Raw genomic sequence first — 26606 nt, 5'->3', positions numbered from 1 at the left:
CCTACAATTTTTTTACATCTATGTTCTTGATTTCTTCCTACTTCTCCACTCCTTTTTCTTTTTGCCTTGCTGTTCTTTTTTTCCCCCTTTACAGTTCTTTACATTTTGGTTTCCTCTATTACTTGTGATCAGTCATATATTCTTTTGTTTTCATTCATTAAACCTATCTTCTTTAAAAACAGAATTATAGCTGTTATCTGTCTCAATAAATGACACAAAATGGAAGCTAACTAGTGTTCACTGAATGAAAACGTATCTCTAAACAATTTGGTACAGGAGTTAAGAAATATATAGCTGTAAAATGACATAAAGTTAGGTTCAAGCCCCAGCTATAATTTGTGTAAAATTCTCCAATCCCTCTAAACCTCAAGCATCCTCATGGTTAAGGAACAATAGTAGTAATTTAATTGTAGGTTTTTCTGAGGATAAAGTGAAGTAATACATGTAAAACACATCATCAAATGTCTGGCACATGATTAATAGTATTTGAAATTATTATTACAAATTACTATAAATACTTTTCCTGTCAACTATTTAATATGCTTCAGTATTCTAGGCTTTTCAAGGCATTACAAATTTAAAAAGTATTAAGCATTATTAAAAAGTAAACAAACAACATGATATTGGAAGAAAGTGTGAAAGAATACACGTACTCCCGGATTTTTTTTCAGGTAAAGCAATCTTTCCACCTGATATAGAATCAACAAGATCCTGAAATTCTGCAGGAACATCAGCTTGCTTCCAGCGCTCATTATCCAAAAGAAGGCTATTCAAAATTAAAAAGAAAAGAAGGTTAATTTTAATAATATTTCAACACCATCTTCCTTGATTGAAAATAAAAGCAAGTTGAGTATGTAACACTTTAAAAGAGCTGAACACCTTAATTGGAATCATTTATAAGTAGTACAGTACCAATACTTTCAGAAAGTATTTTTATATCTCTTAGCCTAATCAAGGAGAATGATAAAACATAATTTACTTACCTTTGAATGGATAAAAAAGTCAACCTACTGAGGATATCTTCCTGATAAGTACTTTATAATAGAAGTAAACATTTTAACTCTATTTTGAAAAGCCAAGAAATGTGATTTTAATTCCATAATCTGCTTTTATCAAAAACTTTTTTCATTAGGAATTCTGGCTACGCAGTCAATTAAGTTTTCTTTTTACAGTAATAATTGTGCTTTGCAACAAACAAAAGTGAAGAATGAAACATACGGTGATGATACCTGAGCTTGGTTTTTCTCTCTTCATGAAACCTATTTACAAACTTGTTAGCTTGACCCTGAAGTGCTCCAAGTAATGACATGCTTTTTCTTCCACAAATTTGTTCAGTGTCTAAAATGAATGTTTCCATTAATCTAGAAAGTGTTATGAATTCAATGGAATTTAGCTTCTCAAGAAAGCCATCCTAAATTTTAAAAGTAACACAAAAATCATGAGAGGGAGTTAGTATATTGAACATGGTAAGCTATAAAACCAACATAGTTTAATGAGTTAATATTATATCATTTTATAATGCATTAATTATATCATTAATCATATTTGAAATTAATAACAATAATATCATTGAAATGAAATTATGCAATACTTCAGACCCAAAAATTGAACATGGAAAACTGAAGATGTCAAATTTGACTCTGATTCTATATAACTAGTACAGTAACTCAAATGAATTCAGGTCATACCATAAAATTTTCACAATACTGGCATTTAAATTTTATTAATAACATCTATATATAATTATATATGTGTATAATATATATAAAATAGCATATTATGATTCAAATTAATCATTAAGGTTTTATATTTTAAAATAAGTCCTTTAATAATTATTTGAAAGTAATTTTTTCTCTTATTTAATTACTTTACATCTCAGCATCTCCCTTACTCTCTCAGTATCTTTACAACTCAATACCTAAGTTCACGAGCTTAATTCATTCCACAGTTCAGGAAAAGATGGCCATGTTCACGTTCGTGTGGGAAAGATGGCCACAGTCATGTTTGTCACCTGATGCAGAGTTCACAAACAAAAATAAAATTTTGCCAAAAATGCTTCTGTTTGTGAACCAAATTGTTTGCAAACAAAAGCGTTTGTGAACTGAGGTACCATTAATACCAGTATCTTTATTAATTATTAAAACTATAATATGCATATGGAAAGTATAGATATATAAAGATATAACTCTGCATCTTTACAATAATGTTACATATAAATATAAAATATCTAATGCTTGGTGAAAATACCTTTGCTCTTGCCATGAGAAATTTGACAGCTCGATCGTGGCATATGTCTGAAGCACTATACAATAATTCTTGGATATTATTTGCCAGCTTTCCTAGCTCTATATCAGTTAATTTCATGTCTTCACTGACCCTGAAAATGAAAAAATGAGAATTAAGAAAAACCATAAACACAGTATTCTCTAAAAAATGACATATCAATAAAAAGCTGTAAAATTCTCATTGGAAGAAAAATTCTATAATGTACCAAATACTTTCTAGTTTTTAATGAAGTATCACTTAATCATACTCAAATAATATATATTTTACCCAAAATCTTATAGAAGAATAATTATTTCTCTCTGCCATAGTGTTTTAATACTTAGTTCACACTCTAATCTGTGGATTGGAAAATAAAATGTGATATATAAACACATAATAGAATATTATTTGGCCTTAAAAATGAAGGAAATTCTGACACATGGATAAGCCCTGACATTATTGCAAGTAAAATAAGCTAGTCACCAAAAACTACTGTATGACTCTATTTGTATGTGTGAACTACAGTGCTTGAATTTATAAAGACAGAAAGTAGAGCTGGTTGCCAGTTGCTGGGGGAAAGTAGAAATGGAGAATTATTGATGGGTAGAGAGTTTGTTTTGAAAGATGAAAAAGTTTTGGAGATACCTGGTTACACAATGTGAATATATTTAACACTACTGAACTATACACTTAGAAATGATTAAAATGGTATACTTTATGTTTTTTATCACAACTAAAATTGTTAAACAGCTAGGCATGGTGGTGCATCCCTATAATCCCAGTACTCAGGCTGAGGCAGAAGGATCACCACAAGTTTGAAGCTAGCCTGGGTTACACAGACAGTTCAAAGCCAGCCTACACTACATAGCAGGACCTTGTCTCAAAAAACTTTTTAAAAAGAATTTAAATCTTTCAAATTAAATTTTTCTCATTTTTTAAAACTCCACAACTCTGTCTAATATTTTCCATTAATTTTCTTTTCCCATTTTCTGACTGGAAAAGTATTTATTCTTTTGTGCCCATATCTGTATTACAATAAACTTAGAAAACTAAATAATTTTGACAAAGTGAGAAAACAGGAAAAATCTACCATGAATAATGTTAAAATGTCAGACATAATTTTTGCACATTCTATATCCATGACACAATATACTTCAAAAATACATGACACAGAAATAGTTAGAGGCCTTGTATGAAAAAACTAGGGACCCATAAATAAATATTCTCTCAACTAATTCACTGCCCCTTTGAATTAGGTGGTTCAGAGATATCCATGTACCTACTGAACCCAGAAAGAACTATCTATAGAACTTATGTTTCATATTGTTGTAATATGTGATAGCCAGAAAAAGCTCTAAATATAAAGTGAGCCAAAGTGAAGATGAAAGGGAAGAATAAAATCTATGAGACTACATCTGGTTTAAAAAGAATCTTAAATGATTTGGCAGACTGCTAGCTACCTTTCAATATTTATTCTGCCATAATAATAGCGTTACCTGGGTAAATAGGTTTAGCTGGCAAATAGTCAACAAGCTAACGACTATTTCTCAAGCCTCCTTTACAGACAGATAACACTTATGTTGTAATAGTGCAAATTCTGGATTTTTTTTTTTGAGAAAGTAGTAAGGATTTTTATTGTCAAAACAAGAAAAAGGCACAAATAAATTAATTGTGACAATTTTAGACTCCAGGGCTTCTCTATGGAAGATCAGTTCCTTATGTAAACAAAATGGTACCTAAAACAAGAAACAGCACAGGTTGGGGATTTAGCTCAGTGGCGCCGTGCCTGCCTCACAAGTACAAGGTCCTGAGTTTGATCCCTGGTACAGCAAAAAGAAAAAAGAAAAGCAATATCTGAGACAGAGTTCACGACAATGAACATGTACATAGGAGAAATAAAAAGGCAGTTTCTCTTTCATTTCTTCAGTAAGGTATGTGTCACATAAAAGTATGAGCCTCATTTTAGTGAAAAATTCTTTCATTTACAGAAAAATTTTGAATTCTTGGACCAATCTCACCCCACAAAACTTCAGGCCCTAACCTGGCCAAAAATCAAAACAAGACACATTCATTTTATATGAACCTAAAGTCTATAACTGTACTAACCATCTTTACACTAAAAAAAATTTAATATAAATATCTACGGGTTACGGGTAAGCTCAGTGGTATTGTGCCTGCCTAGCATGTGTGAGGCCCAAGGTTCATTCCTAGCACTGCCCTCAGGAAAAAAAGCTATACATACGTAATCAGGATGAAATCAGGAGACTGAATTTTCTCTGTTAGTTTTCAACCAAATTGGACTTAAACTAATCTCCCTTTAAAGTGCAAGAGAGGATAAGCAACACTGTTCTATGGTAAGAGGGAAGTATCTCTCCTGTGTCAGTGGCCCGGGAAGTACCAAGAGGCATGAAGGAATGACTGCGGGACAAAATAATCCATTAGGCTGACTAAAAAGCAAGGTGACTCCAAGTGAGATTCCTCCCTGGACTGGCTGCTAACTGTACCCAGATCTCAGATGTATCTTAGGTCCCAAATGATGAGCTGGAGCACAGCACCAGCATGGTCAAAAGGGCCATAGTTAAGTGCCCAAACAAGTTAGTGGGCACCTCTACACCATGATTTGTCAATGTTCATGTTGATCGTGATAAAAAAAATCTCAGTTTTGGACTAGCATAAACATTATTTACCTAGTAAGCAGTGATTGAAGTTCTTGTCTAGGGTACATGATACAAAAATAGGTTGCAAGGTCCCCCAAAATTACTGCTCAGATTTTTTTTAGTCCAAAGCAGTACAAAATGGTTTCTTCCACACAAGTACAAGCTTTACACTGTTTCTCAAAAATTAACTGTATCTCCAGTGATAGCCTCCATTTAAGAGGTTTAAAATATACCATTCCTATGTGAGAGCCAAGGGAAGTGGGACACAAGAAACCCTCTACCCTGGGATAGAAAACACTCTAGAACCCAGTAGGTGTGAGAACATTCAAGTCACGTGGTTTGAGATTATGGGTCCGCGGTGGTGGTTTCTTCGTTTCTATCAGTGGGATGTTCATCTTGGGCGGCTTGAAGGTTGCTGGATCTTTAGTCATTCGGGTGGCCTGGGCATGGATCAGCTCCATGGGAGAGGGCTTCTGGGCTCCTTTGTAGGCCTGGACAGCAAAACCTCCAGAATCAGACTTCTGGAGGGGTCTTGATCCAAAGACATTCCATTTATCTAATGAGGTTCTATCCTTATCCCCACTTCCAGGATCCATGGTGCTAGGATTTGGGCCCATTAAAGGTGTGGAGGAACCAGACATGAACCAGCCTCTGGACTTCTGCTTCGGGGAAGACTGAGGGGTGCTACTTGGGCTGGACTGGGCTGATGCAGGCTCTTCTCTTCTTTTGTTGTCTCTCCACTCTGCAGCTTTAGTTTATGGAGTGCTTCTGCCACACGAAGGTACTTGATCTCCTCAGTGGTAAGGCCCTTGTGCGGTGTGTAGCCAGCATCTCTCAGCCCTGCCTGTTGCTCGAAACCCTGAAGGCTCTCCTGGATCTGTTGGGAACTCATGATAACATGGATAGCTTTAGCCTTCACCACCAAGACCTTGTCCGTACTGTCAGTGGCCGTTGCCAGGGTCACGGCAGTGGGGGATACACTGCCCTCTCCTTCCTCTGCCTTAGCGAGGTGCTGGTACTTGCACTGTGGAATCACTGGTTTCCAGGGGATGCTGCCCATGTTCGCTGGAGGAGGAGTCATGGGCGCAGGGTTCTCCAGGGCATCATCATAGCTGAATGCCCAGCAGCACATCCCGATGGGCAGGGACATGTTGCCTAGAGGCCCACTGGGCCCAAGAGCAGGCACTTCTGGTTGTCTTGAAGCCACTGAAACGCTGGGATCCAGGTGCAAATTTTTCTATAAAGAATTCGGAGATGAGTCCCTGTCACCACAGTGAAATGACATCATGACTATGCTGACAGATGTTAATGAGGAACATTGTCCAGCTGCTGCAAATTAGTAAAGCTTTCCAAGAAGAGTCTATCCAGAGGTTCTGTTCTCCTGCTGCCACCAAGATGCCTGCGGCCCAAACTCCGACACTAAAGAGTTTCCGATGACCCATGTCTCTCGAGAGGTTGTGGCACAGCCCAGACTGAAGCCACTGTGAAAGCGGCGGCAACACTTGTAGCCGACACCAAGATCTGCGGAGCACTAACTCCAAATTCTGGATGTTACAGAATGGAACGGAGAAAGGAAAGGAGAAAGGAGAAAGGAGAAAGGAAAGGAGAAAGGAGAGAAAAGGACAGGAAAGGAGAGGAAAGGAAAGGAAAAGGGGGGGGAGAGAAAGAAAAGAGGGAGAAGAAGAAAAAACAAATCTATTTGAAGATTAATAGAGGCAACTAACAAATCTAACATGTATATGAATTTACAAAAGCCTATAAATAGTCAAAGTAATCTTTGGGGGTGGTACTGGGGTCTGAACTCATGGCCTTTGCACTTATTATGTCTGTGGCCCTTTTTTGTTTTGAGACAGGGTCTCATTAAGTTGCCCAGATTGGGGCTGAACTTCTGGTCCTCCTGCCTCAGTTTCCTGGAGAGCTGGAGTTCCAGGTTTGTGCCATCATGCCTGGCTAAAGGCAATCTTGAAGAAGAAAAGCTAAGAGAAATTATTATCCCAGATGTTAAAATTCACTAAAAAGCTACAGTTATTACAGTAACTAAGATAATTATACTCAATAATGTACTAGTATAAAGACAGAAAAATGAACAAAATAGAGTCCAGAAACAGACACACACATGTTTAAATATTTTACTTATCAAGGGTGTCATTATAAGCAGTAAAGAGTATTTTCAATAAATGGCACCAGGTCAAAAGGATCTATATGAGAAAAACAAAACCTCCTATGTACACAAAAATCAAGTCCAGATGAACTACTGATCTAAATGTGGAAGGGTTAGCAACAAAGCTTCTAAAATATAAGAGTATCTTCAAGGCCTGAGGATAGGGAAAGATTTCTTAAAATACAACACACATTAAAAAAGCAAAAGCCATAGAGAAAAATAATAAATCATAAGATTATATTAAAATTAATAACTTCTGTTCACTAAATACCTCAACTAAAGAATAAAGTGAATCCACAGATATTGGAACACAGCTAACAAGGGTTTGTTTTGAGATGACATAAGTGATTCTAATAAATCAGTAAGAAAAAAGTCCAATGGAAAAGTGACCCAAAGCCTTTCACAGGCACTTCAAAGAAAAGGCTACTGAAATAATCAATGAATATATAAAAAGGTGCTCTTGCTATCAGGAAGATAAAAATTTAAACTATTACACCTGTGACATACCTACCAAAACAGCTAACATATAAAAGACTAACAGTACCAAAAATGAATGAAGATGTACAAGAACTCTTCCACATTGTTGACAGAATTATAAATGAGTACAACCACTTTGAGAAATTGTTTGGCATTAGCTAAATTGGCCATGTATGTGTTATTCATTCCTATGTATATATTCAACATACCTATATTATTCATTCCTATGTATATATTCAACGGAAATGCTTATAACATGCAGACCAAAGCTATCTACAGAAATGCTCACAACAATTCAAAACAGAAATACTCAGATCTTATCAATATTAAAATGCGCAAATTATACTGTGGTGTTATCATAAAATGGAAAGTATACAAATAAACCCACCACTACATGGAAAACTTGGACAAATATCATAAACAATATCAAATGAAAGAAATCAGACACAAAAGAACATATGTCTGATTCTACTTACAAAAAGTTTAAAACTTGGAAAAGCAGAAGTTTTGGGTTTCCTGTGGGAAAGACCAGAGTAGTTGTGTAATGGGAAAGTGGGTTGTCAGGAGAGCTGATAATGTTCTATTTCTTGATCTGGTGACTACTGAACATTACAATGGGTATATTTTCCCATGTAGGGAGCTGAGGGTGTTCAGAGCCCTCTTATATTCAGCTCCTGACCTCTAGTAACTCAGGCAATAAGGGGAGCAGCATGGAGAGCTCAGTGTTCCGGATAACTAACTGCAGCATAGCTAGCTAGCCTTGAGAATGTCCTACTTTCCACATTCTCAATATAATATAAAGAGCTTGTTCTTCCTGAAACCACCCCAGAACATTCCTCCTTGAAACTGTATAAGAAAAACACACTGACTAGGCACCACATAGCAGTTTCCCCATCAGAGGGCTGCGTCCCACCTGGCCCCAGTTTTCTCTTTACGTGTGTGTCTGTGTTTTTTCCTTATCTCCCATTGCCCCAACTCAGGTCTCAGGTTCACCCACGCTGCCTGCGGATTCCCACATATGACTAATACTCCAATTTAAAAGTTAAAGAAAATCAAAACAAAACAACAATAAAATTAAGCTGGGTGCAAGCCCTTTGTCCTCTGCTTCCACCTGCTAGGAATGCAGATAAGACGATAAAAGCTAAAACAGCTACCTTAGACACAAATGAAAACTACACATTAAGGATGGAAGAGCTGCCTTCTCAGGTGAGGACCTCTGAAATGTTACATTAAAGAAATAAAATCTATATTAAGGGAAAAAATGAGATATAAAGAAGAGAGACAAAAGGGGGATAGAGAGGGCAATGTGGCAATCTGTCCACAACTGGTGAATATGAATATAAATATAGGAGACTGTTTTGTACTTTTATAGTAATTTATAGTAATATCGTGACTTTCAGTAAATCATGTGAGCTCTCCAAGCATCTGTTACCATATCACTGACATAAGGGCATTTATAATAATTTAATAAGTTACAGCCCTTTTTAGCTTTAAAATTCTGTAATTTCTCCATTACCTCCAATGTTCACCACCTAGGTACTTTCCATACATTTTCAAAAAGAGGCATTTCAAACAATATATTTTTGTTAAATTCCAAGATAAAAGTTTACATGGTTCTCTTTTTTTTGGTACCAGGAATAGAACTCAGGACCTTGCACTGTCCAGGCAGGCACAGAGCCACTGAGCTAAATCTCCAGCCCTACATGGTTCTTAAATAAACTAAATACTCAGTTATACCAAAACCATTAATAAATGATTCAAAAATCCTGTCAATTTGATGTTATTCATTATACTCACATAATATCCACACCTCCTGGAGTTGCAGATGATGATGTCTGCTCTTTGCTGGATGAAGAATCAGTAGTACATTCTGGTTCGGACACGGAATCACTGCTGCAGGGCTCACTATTTGGAGATGCATTTCTTTGAGAGGTAGTGTCAACTGCTACAGGTGCTAATTCACCCTCATTGAATGCATCACTTATAAACATGCCTTCGTGGATTAAATAAGCCACTTCTGTGTCCAGTGAATTATCTTTTGCAGCATTCTTCTGCTGTGAAATCTCCTCCAGTTCTCTAGTCCTTTGGTTTTTGTCAAGAACTGAGAGAACAACACTGTGAATGATGTTCAATGTTGCCTGAAAAAAAAAAAAATAAGAACGAAAAAGGATTCATGTTAAAGAATTTAAAATATCTCACACTTAACCTAGAGCATAGTGGTGCAATTCTGTAATCTCAGCACAGTGGGAGAGTGAAGTAGAAGGATAGCAAGTTCAAGCCTAGCCTTGACAACTTAAGAGATTTAGCAAGACCCTATCTCAAAATTAAAAATTAAAAGAGATAGGGATGTGGAGCAGTATGAAGGCCCTGGGTTCAATTACTAGTAACACACACACATACTTACATACACACAAAATGTTGTATTTAATGTTGCCAAAAGTAAATTTTTTAGTAGTGCATCTTAATTATACAGAAAAATGTTTCATTGTGACATTTTGATACATGTGCACAATGTATTTTGATCATATCTTCTCCTCTTCTTTCCCCTTCCATCCCTTTCCTCTTCTACCAAATAACCAAATAAATAACCAAATAAATAAATAACTACCAAATAAATAACCTGCCTTCTACCAAAAGTGAATTCTGTGCACATAATGGCTATTCAGAGCCTGAAAAAAAAGAGTAGTACTCAAACTGGTAGCTTCCAACAGCTCACAGTTAAGGAAGCTATGCTGAATATTTCTGTGGCTACTGAATTGTGGATATGGTTTTATACTGAAGAGCTCATAGGCCAAAAGGGTGTAGCTGGCTATATTGTTTCAAGACCAATCTTTAACATCTGACTATATTTGATTTTTTATGAGTTTTCTTGAACCATGTATGACTGGATTGCTATCTGACTAAAATATGTTGAAAAAGAGGTGGGGCCTAGTGGAAAGTAATTAGGTCACAAGGGCTCCACCTCATGAATGGATTGATGCTGTTTTATTAAGGGGTATTAGCAATTAAACCCAAGACCCCATTATGCTAAGTAAGCTTTCTACTATTGAGCTACATCTCCAGCCCTTTTAATTTTATTTTTTAATTAATTAATTAATTTGGGGGGTACTAGGGATTGAACCCAGGGCCTTCACACTGAACTGAACTATATCCACAGCACTTCGTTTTTTTGGTTTTTTTTTTACAATGATCTCACTAAGTGACCCTTTTCAGGGCCAGGGATTTAGCTCAGTGGTCCCGACACCTGCCTCGCAAGCACAAGGTCCCGAGTTCGATCTCTGGTACCAAAAAAAAATAACTGTTTTCATCACTTTCTCATCACTGGGACACAGTATATCTAACACCTGCAATTTAAAGAAGACATTTATTTTGGCTGGGCCTCCTTGGATCATGGCTGTAGAGGACACTGGGTACCAATGACTGAGCACTGTGAAACAAATCCCAGTGAACTAATTCCATGGGGCTCTATTCTCAAAGCAAGGTCTTTCACTTTTTTGTTTTGGGGGGGTTTTTGGTACCAAAGATCGAACTTGGGACCTTGTGCTTGCAAGGCAGGCGGCAGAACCACTGAGCTAAATCCCCGGCCCAAGGTCTTTCACTTTTGGACTCTGGGATCTGGCTAGCTTCCAAACTTGTGGTCCTGTACCACTCCTTTGTGAAATAAACATGTCTGCACTTAATAGAATTGAAGTTTAAAGATTACATGGTTAACATAAAGTGACCCAAATGCAGTCAGAATTTAAGTCAAACTCTCAACATCTAGACATCATTCTTTTTCATTTTCTTCTTTCTTGTTATTATGTTTTGTTTTTTTTTAAATAGGTTCTTTCTCTAAAAAGAAAGTAACTCTGTGCACCTTTATCATGGCACTTACTTTAATGCAGTAGAATAATTTCTTAGTTGGGCAAGGTGATGTGCATCTGTAATCTCAGCACTCTGGGAGGCTGAGGTAGGAGGATAGCAAGTTTGAGTCCAGGCTGGGTAACTTAGTGATTTAGCAAGACTTTGCCTCAAAGTAAAACAAATAAAAAGGACTAGGGATGAAGGTCAGTGTGAAAGCCCTATGTTAAATCTCTAGTAATGTAAAAGAAAGAGGGGAAGGAGGATAGAATGGAAGACAGAGGTAGGGAAGAAGGAGGAGAAGAAGAGATAGAGAAGAAGAGGAAGAGAAGAACCATAATCTCAAGTCATTAATAATCATTCAAATATAAAATGTTCAAATCTCAATCTTTTTATTGTTTAATCCATTCAAAATATTACTGATATGTTCTGAATAGAATTTTATGCTTTAATGTCTTTTCAAAATACCATTTACTTTAATACTAAAATGATATATAAAATACACTTTGCTTTTTCAAAATAAACATAAGGATTTAAGATAACAAATTATTAACCCTAATAATGTAAACAAGAAATTCAAATACTATTGTTTATTCCTGTAATATAGTAAAAACTACTAAAAAGTAAAACAAAGGGCTGGGTATGTAGCCCATACAACATGCATGAGATCCTGGGTTCAATCCTGAGCACAGCAAAAAAAGATGCAAAACAACTTTTTCTGATGATAAAACATAATATCTTTTTAAAGAAAATCTAGGGGAAAACAAAATAACACAAACTTCAAGTGGTTCTATAATTTAACAATTTTAATAGAATTAATTTTTAATTATTTAAAAACTCTTCCATTAAAATGAATAGCTTGTAATCACTATTATTTTTCAGTAAAATCGCAAACTTTTTTCAAATAATTAAGTACCATATTTGAAGGTTACAAGTCACCTTTATAGATGTTCTACTTACATACTAGTTGAGACCCCAAATGTGAAAATGAGAAATTACAACTATGGAAAATTACAATTCTCATGCTGTTCTTGAATCAGATAATAATTTTACTTACTTTAATAGAGAAAGAGCCTAAAAGTGGCATAGCCACTTTAAAAATTAATGGCAAAAACTTTGCCAAATATATTCTATGCTTTTTAAGAGTTGGTGTATATCCAGACATGGAATAATAGATCTATAAGATGATAAAGGTCACAGAATATATGAAAAAGTGAAAACGGCCTAATTGTTAAATAATCTATCCATACAAAAAGGTTTGTTGTCTATCACTGCCAATGGGTAGGATCTATTCTTTTAATCCTACCAATCCCAAACAGTCTAAATTAAGCACAATAAAGTTTTTTTCTGACCCTGTCTGATATGCTTCTACATGTGACTTAGGATTGCTCCAATGTAAATGAGGATAAGCCATGACAAAGAGAGGTACCAAAGTCCCTGAGATGATTTTTCACAGCACTTAGGAAATTCTAGGCATATTAACTGGACATACAACACATTTTTGACACTTGATAACTCAAACAATATCAGATTTCACAAATGGCCCCTTTTAACTGTCACATTCAATAATTCCTAGAGTACCTTCTTACTAAAACATAACTATGACATGTTAGTGATTCCAAACAATGTATATTAAAGTCTGTAATGTCTTTTCTTCTAAAAAAAAATGTTGTATGGCAAGTGTTCTTTTCCTTGTACTACATGGCTTAAAATTAAGTGGTTTGGCTAAAAAGACAAAAGACTTCAATGTAATGTAGATGATCCTTGATTGGACCCCAGACCAAATGAAACAAAAACCTTCAATAAATGACAGTAATAAAATAATTTAAATAGAGCAATAGCCTAAAAATTATATCAACATTAAATTTCTAGAAAAGTTAGCAACTTGAGATGTGCTTTTGTCATAATATTGACCCACTATATAATCTAGAAAGATTCAAGTATCATAAAATGAGAAGAGGAAAAATTATTGCACAATATTTAATGTCAAGCAAGCATTATATTTCTTTTTAATATAAAACAAATTGTTCAAAATTATAAAAATTGCCAAAATATTTCAAGGTACTTCAATTCTTATTTAAAACCAAACCTTTTTAGAAAAATTACAAAAACAAAAAAGCTGTGTTTTATTCCAGAAAGCTGGCTGAACTTTAGGGATATTCTGGACAAACTGATACATAAGCTTACCTTAACTCTGTGTAGGAAAATTGTAAACTTAGAGAAAATATCCTTTAATAGATCAAACCACTGGAGAAAATTCAACATTCTCATTTGATCTGCAAGCCTAGAAAAAAATAATTTAAACATACATAATGATATCTCAGGGTCAATATGATAACATCTCCAAACTGGAAAAAAGGATACTATCAAGTAACAAGAATAAAATACAACTTTATCTAGATTTCTAACTAAAAATCATCAAATCTTGAAGAGGTTAACTGCCAAACAACTCATACTTCTTTAAATATCTTTTAAAGCTAATCTAATTAAATATACTGACATATAAACCTTATAATACGGTAATCTCATGTGAACATGCTCTGTGACCACTGAAGAAATAAATCATAAAGAAATAAACCAATTTTACTTAAAGATAATGGCATCTTCTGGAATAAAAACAGAAATTAACATCTCCCTCAACAAATTCAATAACTTACTTTTCTTACTGCAAACTAAAAAGTATTTTTCCACATATGAGAAGTAATGTGGCCAGACTGCCTCAGTTCAAAATTCTAGCAGCTTACTGGGATTATTAGCTATGTGAGTGTCAAGTGACTTCGTCCCTATGTGCTTCAATTTTCTCATCTTAACATGGGGAAAGGATAGACTCTACAAGATTGTTATAAGTATTAAATGAGTTAATAAAAAAATACTTATAGCAATGCATGGTACATTAAAAATTATCATATATCAGCCAATATTATTATTTTGATAGTTGATGTCAATCAGTAACTTCAAAGATGAAACAGATTAATGCAAAATAGAATTCCATAAAACATTTTATGGCACTGAAACAACTTATTATTCTAAATTTTTCATTCCAGCAGCAAACAGTTTATTCTCAAAAAATACTCATATTGGATATATAGAAAGTTTTCTTACGTTAAGCTGCGAAAATTCCCTACAGAAAAAGAAAACAAGAAGTCACTAACTCGTCGAGTCCTTGGAGTTTCTAACAGTGCCAATGACATGTCTTCCAACTACTAGCAATTCCTATATTAATTCCTATTTAGTTCCTAACTTGATTCCTATTTTGCTTCAACTAATTCTGAAACTAAGTTTTCACCAGGTAATAGGGTGAAAATTAACACTCGACAATCTCCATTCTGCAGGTTTGGCCCCAAGAAGCTTCCTAGCTGTCCATATTGCTATTCATATAGGCCAGTCAATAAAGTTAGATATCTACACAAATGAGAAGTTCAGTCAGGAAATATCATTATTCTCAAAATGTAAGAATAGTAATATCAAGGGTCTAAACAAAAAATTATAAACATATGCAGTTCAAAATCAAATATTAAAACTCCCCAAAGCCAATCAGAAACTGTTTTAATTATATAGCTAAATACTTTAAAACTAATACTATCTTGCTGTATGAATTATCTTCAATTCCTCTGCTTTGCATCTACCTTTATCCCTTTCCTACCCTCCTCTCTGCCCTATGAGGGCAACTTGATGGGCTTAGCCAATGAGGATCCCTTACAAAGAGTCACCCGCAGTTTCATATTCTGTAGCACTAATTACCCAGAATCAATGCAATCCAAATATATTAAATGGAAAATTCCCGAAAAAAATTCGTAAGTTATAAACTATGTGCCATTCTGAATAGCATAATGCCTTGTGCCAACCTGCTTCTTCCCACCCAGAGCATGAATCATTTCTTTGCCTAGTGTATCCATGTTGTATATGCTACCTGCCCATAGTTACTTAGTAGCCATCTCAGTTATCAGATCAACTGGCTTAATATTACAGTATTTGTGTTTATTTTACTTAATAATGGCCCCACAGCACAAGAGTAGTGATACAAAAAAACCACAAAGATATACAACATGAAAAGGCAGGTTAATTCTGGTGCTATATGGCAATACTAAAGGGCTCATAGGAGAAAATGTGATATATGTATAGTTTAGTAATAATATCTGTGGTTTCAGGCATCCATTAGGGGTGCTGGAATGTATCTCCCACAGATAAGGGGAACTACACTATGGTACTTACTCCAGTTCCCTTTTTGAAGAGTTACCTCAGGATGACTGAAGAACACAGCTTTTTATCAACTATTACTGTCTTTCTCCTAAATCCTGTTAATGACTTATTTCCCTTGTCTCCCAAAGGTACTGCCTTGGGTCATTTGTGATTTTCTTACACCTGCCCCAAACCTCAACCAGTAATTCCTTAACAAAATTCTCCTTACATTATTCTAATTTGCATGTGTCATCTTTTCCCTGACTGATAACTACCAACCTTTATATTTATACTTACTTCACAACAACATCTGTGTCTATTTCTTCTATTTGTGAAACTTTATTAATCACACACTGCAAAATTTAAGAAAAAATAAAAACAATTTGATTATTTAGTATCCTAAGAACCGCATGTTCCATCTGTACATTAAAAAGGACTTGCTGACTAGTCATTTTACCACACTTTTTAAAAATATATCCTTTATACAAACCTTAACATGTTTGAAAAACCAAAGCATTACCCCTACCCTGTTCATTATTTTAGAATATGCTTAAACTACAATAATTAAAATCTCCTATTTAAAACTATTCAAGGCTGGGGATGTAGCTCAGTGGCACCATGCCTGCCTGGTAAGTGCAAGGTCCTGGAGTTCGATCCCCGGTACTGGAAAAAAAACTGTTCAAAATAATAAATAAGAAAATAGAAATGTAGAAACAAGGCATAATCCTCATACTAATGTCTCAAAAGAAATGCATATTGGAGGTTTACCTTTTTTTGCAATAGCAAGCAACAGTGTTAAAATTTAAAAAGAAAATAAATGCTTAGACTTCAGATAATAAATGCTTTATTATTAGATAATAAATGCTTAGACACAGCTGTTAAAATTTTTTCTTAAAATATACAAATAGAAATTATGTAAGTTATGTTTACAATATAATACTTCTTTACAAATGGAGTACATCTCTTCTACCTGAACTCAGCTCTTGAAACTACCAGTATTCCAGAGCCCTTTCCCAGCTCTCTAGCCAGCTATTACTTCCTTCCAAAAGATACTACTATCAAGGCCAGGGATTTAGCTCAGTGGTGCCGTTGCCTGCCTCACAACCACATGGTCCCGAGTTTGATCTCCAGTACCAGGAAAAAAAAGATACTACTATCTCATTTCTAAACAACAGATTAATTTTGCTTGTGTTTCAATTTTACACAAGTGGACTCACACAGTGTATACTCTTTTGTGTCTGGCTTCTTTGCTTTCACATTATCTAATGTTCATTTGTCTATAGCCATACCACTCTGAATGCATCCAATCTCATCTTTAATGTTCATTTATGTAGTTCTGAGTAATTTATTTATTCTCATTACTGTATAACATTTCATTCTATAAGTATATCATAATTTTATTTATCCTTTCTACTGATGATGGAATTATTTTCTTTCTTTTTTAACAAACAGTACTGCTGTGAATATTCTTCTACTGTGTTTTGATGAACTTATGTAAGAATTTTACATTGTGTGAATACCAGAAATAGAAATGCCGGATCGTAATGTGTGCATATTTAGTAGATACTAACAGTCTTGCAAAGTGGTTTTATCCATTTAAAAATACAGTGTTTTAATCAGTGTTTGAGAGTGGTCTAAGAGAAAGTGATTGCAATTTTAAAAATTTTATATAAACATTAAAAATTTTAAAATATACATTCAACCTAATGATGATGATTAACCCTAACAAACACATTTAAAATTACATTATCTTTTTCACATATACAAAAATTAAACTTCATTAGATGGGACTTATGAGAATAAAAAAACAAAGATCAGGGAAAACCAAACAAGCAGATTTTAGTTTATTATGATTTCCTACATATCAGGGTAAAAGGGAAATTAGCATTTACCTACTGGTGGTAGGAGTATAAATTGGTAAAACATTTTCAGGTAGCAATTCAGTTCTATGTATGAAACAACTTAAAAATACTTCTTATTCTCTGACCAATAATTCAACTTTTGGAAATCAGTCCAAGAAACAATCTTAAGAAAGACAAAGTAACTTTACACCAAAGACATCTGTCACAGAATTATTTATAACATCAAACTGAAAACAACCTAAATGTTCAAAGTATACGAAAGGCTACAAAGCTTAACCAACATAACACTGACGAAATTTTAACAACCATTAATACTGATGTATCTGAAGTTTTGTGTAATAACATGAGAAAATGTTTATGTTGATTATAATTGAAATATATGTTCAAAGTCATATACATTTTGACAGCAACAATAAAAATCAGTAATGGTCTACATGTAGAAATATTCTTAAAGTGATAATCTTGGCTGGTAGAGCTATGTTTTTATTCTATTTTTCCATATTTCCCATTTTTAAACAAATGAGGAAGTGTTAGTATTATACTATACCCTGCATATATTACTAGATAATGTAAAAATAAACTCAAAAGATTGTAGACTATATATGAAATAAAATTGCATAATTACCTGTTTAATGATATTCTTTGCTGTAATAATCACTTCTTCACCATAGATTTCTAAAAAATTAAGTTTTCTTTGTTTTAAAAGTCCAAATACAAGAGACACTAATCTTTCCTATTAAAGAGAAGAATATGTAATTTCACATTTTAAATTTGAAATAATCAGACTTAAAAGAAAGGAATATTCAGGATTAAGAGTTTTGTTCAGACCTCAATCCAGCTCATAGTATTTCTAGAAGTTTAAAAAACCCTTCCCAGCAATCTTGTCATCAGATTTTGGAGTCCCCATTCTAAAATAGATAAATCTTATTCTACCATACTAGATTAAATGAAGCTGGTTTGGGGACAAAACGAGAATTTTTGGCCTAGCTTCCATGAAGAATTAGAAAATACATTTCTCAACCCCTGACGACCAATAAATAGTCCCTGAGCTTTACTTTTTTTTTAAAGTAATTTGTAGTCTAGAAGACTGGAATGATGACCTGGACTCTCAAGTCTCAAATGGAAACCAACTTCCAATGTGTACATCTCTTAATTTATGCTGTTACTAGTTGGGGCCTTTTAGATTTTATATTAGTTCTTGGCAATGATTAAGAATGATAACTTAGCAAATAGATGAAGCCAGGATATGATGTATTTATACATGCACATGCATAAAACATGTTCATAATGTTTTCATAAGGTATTCAATGAGTTTCAATGAGTACTAACTTTCCATATAAAAATCAATTTACATAAGAGAAACTTTTCAATGCATGCACATTTGGGATATAAATTAATTCATTTGTCTTATACTTTGAGCTTAGTTTGTAAGCTATAAAAGCCTTAATTTAATTTCTAAGAAAGATACAAAATTACTTCATTCTCAAATTTCATAGGACACTGAAGCTTTATAGTGCTTGTTAAAGTCACACGGCTAATGAAGGACTTCATAGGTCTGACAGAACCTGAAATTTAAGGTAATTTTACAATAACCTGAGAAAAATGTGTTCTAAACTAAGGCCAGGAGCTAACATTAAGCAGTAACATCACATTCCACAATTTCAAACACCTACCTCTTCTAAAACTTGACTGTCATCTTCCAGTGGTCTATTTAAGTCACTGTGAGAATAAGTAGAAAATTCTGCAATCATCATTTTACTTATCAGTTTTTCTAATTCACAAAGCTGTGATCCCAAGTGCCTACAAAAGAGAAAAATGTTATGTATATATTTTCATTTAATAATTACAAATTCACTCCACTTTCAAGAGAATTAGAAGGCAAAACTTTTCTAGCTCAACATACCTGTGCAATAACATGATGTGTTAGTAAAATGTAGATCTCTAGAGTAAGTCAAACTAACTATAATAATTTCACTATCTCCAGAATTCTATTTTTTCTCTTTTTCTTTAACCTCTGATGATAAGTGTATGCTAGAAAACCTAGTTACCTTGTAAACATTGACTGTTCTCAGACAAAATATTCAGATATTCTAATTGCCTTCTTCACTGATCACTTATTGAATATCAATGATGGTAGCTCCCAGACATTCATTTTCAGCAAGACCCTGTCCTAGGCACAATAAATAATCTAAAGGACCATAAGTACAGACTGATTCAATTCAATCTCTGTCATGATCAGTTTGAGTACAAGCCCCCTGATTATTAAACTGAAAGCCATTAGAACACATGACTAAAACTATAAGGAAGTAGTACATTGATGTACAAAGGGATTTTTGCTCTATAAAAACAGTGAGCTGAAGAAACCCAGATAGGGGCCAGGGATTTAGCTCAGTGGTGCCACCGCCTGCCATGAAAGCTCAAGGTCCTGAGTTTGATCCCAGATATCAAAAAAAAAAAAAAAAAAGATAGATACAATAATATCCTATGCATTACTAACCCCACCAAAAATTTTTAATAGCTAAACACAGTGCCGCATGCCTGTAATTCCAGCTACTTGGGAGGCTGAGACAGGAGGATTGCAAGTTTGAAGCAACTTAGAGAGAACCTGTCTCAAAAGAAACAAAGGGTTTGGGATGCACTTCAGTGATATATGTTTGATCCCTAGTAACACTAAATAAATGAATGAATGAATGCTAAATTTGGTAACAGTTTACTTTAAAGTAAGTAGTTTAAAACTCACAGACAGTAATTTAGAGTAGTAGCAGAAATCTACTGAAATGCAACTAAAATTTGTACCACTTTCTGAGTAAGTACTTAAATGCACATATACAGCTAAATAAACTTGAACTATTACAACACTTTCTATGTTGATATCCCTCAATTTGTACATTCAGATTTTTTGCTAAGATCTGTATTCAATATAGTGACTTTTGTGCTGATTTTTTTTTTTCCAGTACTAAGGATTGAACCCACTAAGTACTAAGGACTGTACCACTGAGCTACATCCCCCGTACTTATTTTTCGAGACAGGGTCTTACTAAATTACCCAGACTGGCTTATAACCTCCAGTCCTGTCTGAGCTTCTCACTCACTAGGATCATAAGTGCATGCCACTGTGCTCAGCTCCTCTGTGCTGTTTTTGTCAGAGAAATGTGTATATAAGTAAACTCTACAGTAATTCTAGTTTTATCAAATAGCAAAATCTCTGATTTCTTGGCTTTATTCTAAAGCATACAATGTGGATATTCTCTTAATACCATGTTTGAAATTTAATTACAGGAAATTATTTTCAGGATGAAGTAATATGTTGAATATATTTTGATACAATCAATAATAAAAATTGTTTAAATAGAATCCTAAGGTGGGCTCTGATCAATGAAACCACAACTGGAGCATATAATCAACTCTGGAAATCTTTTCTTTCAAAACAAATAAAAAAGGCTTACAATTAGAAAACAATTCACTAATTTTTATCCTAAAATCAATTAGAAAGGTAGTTCTGAGTCAATAACCCTATAGCTCAATTGCTCACAGATTCAACATCTATAGCATTATAAAATTAGCACTGGTATTCTGAGGTTCTATACAATGTTCCACCAAATATATTAAAAAGCATAGCTCTCAGGTATGATGAGACATAGGTTGAAATTCTACTCTGGTTTATAACTTACTGTGTGACCTGGAACAAGTTATCTAAGACTTTTTAAGTCTTAGTTTACTTACTTGTGAAAATGGGGATAACATTACCTACCTCCTAGTCTTTGTGGGGTTAAGTCAATTAATACATGAAATATATTTAGCACTGCACATGGTTTCGAATACTTAAGTATTTAATAAATGTAGTCAATTATATGGTAATGGGTGGTAGGACAATAGTGGTAGTAAGTAGTAAGAAAAGAAAATTAACAAGAGTAAGGAACACTAAGTTTCTACATAAACCTGTTTACAGTAAGAAAAGAAAATAACAATAGTTCTGAATTTCAAGATAACTGAAGCTCTTCTATATTAAAACTTGCCAGTTACCAACATTCAAATGTATTTTAAAGCCCATATTGAGATTTCCATATTAGATCTGCATAAGTGTTTAAACATCATTAATGTTAACAATACTTTTAGTTAAGGTAGTATAGGGCACAAATACTTCAGTGATTATTTTTACTGATAAATATGTGAACTTAATTTCATGAGTAATGGTTGCAAAATATTTCTGTCCTAATAATTAAAACTGCTAGATTTTGCAATCATTTAGGCAATAAAACCATTAAAATTTTTTAAAATTACAAAATCAACAAATGTACAAAAGAACCATTGTAATAATTATGAATTATACAATGAGCCAAAACTTTTCACTGTGTAAATTACTCTTCAGGTTCAGAAGAGGGGAACAAACTTTGAGATTTTTGAAAATTTTGTTTTAAAAGGAACAAATTTATATAGAAATAAGTTACCACTTTAATTCTAAATCCTAAAAAAGTAGAGTTGTCCATTGGTTTCTCAATTCTGGTGCACATTAGAATCTCTCAGAGAACTTTAAAAAATACAAATGCTCGGGCTTATCCTGTAGGTTTGTGCAGGTTGTGCTGTACCTTTTTACAAGCTCTTCTCAGGGTTCTATGATGCAGCCAAGATTAAGAATCATAGGTATATGTAAACTATAAATGAATAATTAGGGGTAAAAATTAAAGAAAGAAAAAGGGTAGAAAGTGGTAAAATATTTGTTAATATCTTGGATAACCTAAAGGTTTCATAAATATATATCAAGATATATATGATATAGCTTTTTATACAAGAGATTTGAAGCCCAACAGAAAGATTTTTTTAAAAAATTACAAATGACAATAAAATATGGGGGAAAAAACAGAAAGAAGACAATAAAGTATGATAGAATGCTTTTAAGATTTCATTAGAGAGTATAAAGTGTTCTGGGAGTTCAGAAGTCACAAAACAACATAGAAAAACAAAAGAAAATAAATTTAGGGTCAAAAACTACAGAAATAGTAAGACAAAAGAAAACATATATAAGTATTGTTTATTACCAATGATTAAAAGAAGTACATTAACAGTACACAAGAAAAAGTATACTAATAAAAATAAAGAAAAAGTATACTAATAAAAAGTATACTAATAAAAATACTAATAAAAACATTAACAGTACACAAAAAAGTATACAAATAAAAATTTAAAAGTATACTAATAAAAATTCTATTAATAAAAATAATATACTAAAAATATACTTTAAAAAGTATACTAAGAAAAAATAAAAATACTAATTAAAATATACTTAATAAAAAGTATACTTAAAAAGTACACAAGAAAAAGTATACTACTATAAATAAAAAGTATACTAATAAAAATAATATACTAATAAATAAATTTTATTTTTAAAAAACAGAGATTTGTATTTGTGGTAATTTGATTAATGGAAGATTCTGGTATAGAATTTTCTTTTAAAAGCAACAGAAAAAATACCACAGCCAAAAGTAAAACTTGTACTAAGATTTATAATACAGAAAAACTATTAACAACTTAACTCAATAGAGTGCTTTGGTTGTTTATTATTCAGGGAAAGATTTCTTAAGTCTGAATATCGTACATGCTCTTCTAAAATATGCTCTACAAAGGCACAGTGGCAAATGCCTACTGTAATCCCAGAACTCAGGAGCTTAAGGCAGGAGGTTCTTGAGTTTGAGGCTAGTGTGGGCTATATAAAAAGACTCCATCACAAGAAAAGGAAAGAAAAAAAGAAAATAAAAAATAACAATAAGTCCCAGGTACTAAAAAGGGAGGTGAGATTCAAGTAAAGTACCTTTTAACCCCTAAGCTAAGGAGAACACATTATTTGACACCACTAATGTTTACAGCAGAGAAGAAACTTATTATATGTACCTTTCTCTTGACTGATTAGACAAAAACATAAGGATTCAAAACTAATCTTATATTTCCAAATAAAGTTAGATGGCTGTAAAATTACCTGTGATGCTATACAAGAAAGTAATACTGATATTCAACAATCTCAGCAAAAGGAAAGATAAAGTCAAGACAATAAATCATCAGATATGACAGAAATTTAAAACAAAAAAACTAGGTTATAATAACTTAGTCTTAAACTATTTCAAGTATATGTCAGTATTCTTCCATTATTAAACAAATGTTTTAGAGCACCATATTTTTAATTTGAAAATTATTTGCATATAGAGATGTATATCAGAAGTCAAAAACTCAAGTTCTGATACCAAACTTTAAAAATTACAATCATAAAGGGACTGATAGGTAGCTTTACAGAAATGGTTTATATAAAGAATAAATACTCTTCATAAATGTAGGCTCTAAAGAAAATAGTAATAGGAAGATATTTGAGCAAAATGCAGACTATCATAGAAATGAAAGTCTTTTTCAAAAATCATATATGCAGTGCTAGAGACAGCTTAACTAAATGAAATTTTGACAGCTTATACTAGTCTACAAAATAAACACTTTGACTTGATTTTGCATAAAATATCTAAAACTCTAATCTGAAGATTTTTTTTCTATGTGTAATTTCAAAACCAAATTATAGCCTTTTAAAAAGAGAAAAGAAAAAAGACATTTTTAAAGTAGGAAGGCAGGAGAAACAGAGTATTTACCATTGCCATGTGGAATATTTGGCATTGTGATTAACTGCAAATCAGAAATGAATCTTAATAATTATTCAATTAAAAACCTATTAAAAGCCCTTAAATCAACTTAATTTTAAATATACTGACATTCACCTCTCCACCTTGATCTACCATTTTGACACAAAGCTATTTAAATATTTTCAAAGTTGTGACTGCCTAGTATTTATCAAGTAAAAATTTTAATTTTGCTCCTCTACTGAAATGTCTGCATATTATTCCTTAATTTTCTGCTACTAATGTTAGAATAACATTATTAAAGAGATCAATCTGGAAAGTAAAAAGACATTTTACTTTGAATACAGCCACACTTTTTACATTACATGCTCATATTTATCCTTTAAAATCTTCTACCATTTCTAATGGCTTAATTAACATACCGGAAACTGTGAATGCCCTGAAGTTCCTGCTGTAGAACCTCTTGTGTTGTTGCTATTAAGTCCAATGCTCCAACAAATTCAGAAGTGGATAACAACACCTGTACTGTAGGCTGAGTTTGGTGTACAGTGGCCATTAACTTCAGTTTATTGTATACTTTAACACAATTATTTCTGGTAAGTGCCAGTCTTAAAATCTGTAGTGATCCTTCACACATTACTTTATCAATCTGTGCAATTTTATCTCGAAGCATTTTTACAGCCTGGGAAGTTTTCTTGAGGTAGTCCTGCAATTCATGTTGAGAGGTCATTGCATGAAAAAATGCTTCTGAACGTAGAGAAATCTGGTGAGCAATGTTTACTTCCACAATATCCAGATAATGGCTCAGCTTAAAAGAGAAGACAAAAAAAAAAAAAAAACACATGGACTATTACACATATTCCTTCCTTGACTATCTACATACTTTTCAAAAATGAAAATGTAAAAGATTTTTACATGTATTTTAAATTCTGGTGTGTAATTGATAAGATTATGGGAACCTTGCAATCAGACACAACAAAATGAAAGGTGCAGTGGATTTAAAAGTTATACTACAAAGTTACAATGATAAAAACAGTATGTTATCACTGGTCATTCGAGAGATGCAGATGAAAACAACACTGAGATTCCACCTCACCCCAGAAAGAGTGGCTGCTATCAAGAAATCAACTAAAAACAGATCCTGATGAGGGTGTGAAGAGAAAGGAACCCTTCTCCATTGTTGGTGGGAGTGCAGACTGGTGCAACCACTATGGAAATCAATGTGGAGATACCTCAGAGAACTAGGGCTAGAGGTCCCATTTGACCCAGCTATTTCCCTGCTGGGTATTTTCCCAAAAGAATTAAAAGAATCATACCACAGTGATATATGTGTACCCATGTTTATTGCAGCACAGTTTGTAATAGCTAAAGCTTGGAAACAGCCCAAGTGCCCATCAACTGGAAACTGGATAAAGAAGATGTGGTTTTTTTTATAAAATGGAGTACTACTCAGCCATAAAGAACGAGAAACTAGAGTCATTTATAGCTAAATGGATGTATATTGAGGCCATACTCTTAAGTGAAATAAATAAGACACACATGTAAATACCGAATAGTTTCTCTAGTGTGAGAAAATGATAGTGTAAATAAGGACTAAAAGGATTAATAACTAATAATTGATATTGTGAAATAGGAAAAGGTTCAAAGGGGTAGCAGTGGTGGGAGGAGATGGGGTAAGGAAAGAATGGAAAGGAAAAATTATGAGAAAAGAAAAAAAATGGAAACGAAGTATGTAAATAGGGAAGGGCGCACAGGTAATGGGAAAAAAATAAGAACCAAGATACATCATGTACAGGTACAAGCACCCAATGATACATGTAAATGTACTGTATACCTAAAATGTACCAATAAAAGAGTTTAAGAAAAACAAACAAACAAACAAACAAAGCAGTATGTTAGTAGTACAAAAACCAAGTGCCACTAAACGGATCAGTGGAACAGAATAGAAGAAGCAGAACCAACTGTAGTTGTATTCAGCTATCTGATCTTTGACAAAGGGGCTAAAAACCATCCCTGCAGAAAAAGCTAGATGCAGAAGACTGAATCCAGACCCATACTTCTCACCATTTACTAAACTAAAATCAAATTTGGACAAAGATCTAAATTTTAAAACAGAAACAATTTAATGAAAGATGAAATAGGTAAAACTCTTGAAGACATAGGTATAGGCAAGGACTTTCTAAACAGAACCCTAATTGTATAAGAAATACTATCAAGAATCAACAAATAGGAGTATATCAAACTAAAAAGCTTCTGCACAGCAAAGGAAACAACTGAGTGAACAGACAACCCACAGAATGGGAAAAAATTTTGCCAGCTGTTCCTCACACAGAAGACTAATATTTAGAATACATAAAGAATTCAAAAAAATTAGATCCTCAAAATAAGATAGCAAAAAAGACCCAATCAAAAATGGGCGATGGGGATGGGGATTTAGCTCAGTGGTTCCGCCACCTGCCTCGCAAGTGTAAGGTCTTGAGTTTGCTAACTGGTACCCCCCCCCCAAAAAGAGCAATGGAAAAAAAGACACTTTTCAGAAGTACAATGGGCCAAT

The 26606-nt window shown here is 33.5% G+C and overlaps 1 protein-coding gene and 1 pseudogene across 14 annotated transcripts in view; both read right to left on the bottom strand.

The window, feature by feature from the left end:
- Vps54 (VPS54 subunit of GARP complex) overlaps window positions 1–26606 on the bottom strand; it is a 203874-nt gene that overhangs the window by 83916 nt on the left and 93352 nt on the right. For all 14 annotated transcript variants that reach the window (XR_015453079.1, XR_015453080.1, XM_087216325.1 and 11 more), the window contains 9 exons: window positions 24475–24860; window positions 19115–19241; window positions 18067–18174; window positions 15877–15932; window positions 13588–13684; window positions 9358–9698; window positions 2248–2377; window positions 1230–1411; window positions 654–766 (listed from right to left, as the gene is read on the bottom strand). Coding sequence is in view for 12 of the 14 variants with exons in the window: in XM_087216325.1 (XP_087072451.1) it covers window positions 654–766; window positions 1230–1411; window positions 2248–2377; window positions 9358–9698; window positions 13588–13684; window positions 15877–15932; window positions 18067–18174; window positions 19115–19241; window positions 24475–24860 (1540 nt within the window). In the remaining 2 variants the exon portion in view is untranslated. The remainder of the gene's footprint in view (window positions 1–653; window positions 767–1229; window positions 1412–2247; window positions 2378–9357; window positions 9699–13587; window positions 13685–15876; window positions 15933–18066; window positions 18175–19114; window positions 19242–24474; window positions 24861–26606) is intronic.
- Window positions 2384–9328, bottom strand: LOC147826925 (putative monooxygenase p33MONOX pseudogene; annotated as a pseudogene).

This window comes from Heterocephalus glaber, unplaced genomic scaffold, assembly GCF_053883595.1.
Source record: "Heterocephalus glaber isolate CG9 unplaced genomic scaffold, H.glaber_assembly_v1.0 deba00001457, whole genome shotgun sequence".
In the NCBI taxonomy this organism is placed as follows: Eukaryota; Metazoa; Chordata; class Mammalia; order Rodentia; family Bathyergidae; genus Heterocephalus; species Heterocephalus glaber.
The sequence above is the reverse complement of the archived record's forward strand: the minus strand, read 5'-3'. Positions and strand labels throughout refer to the sequence as shown.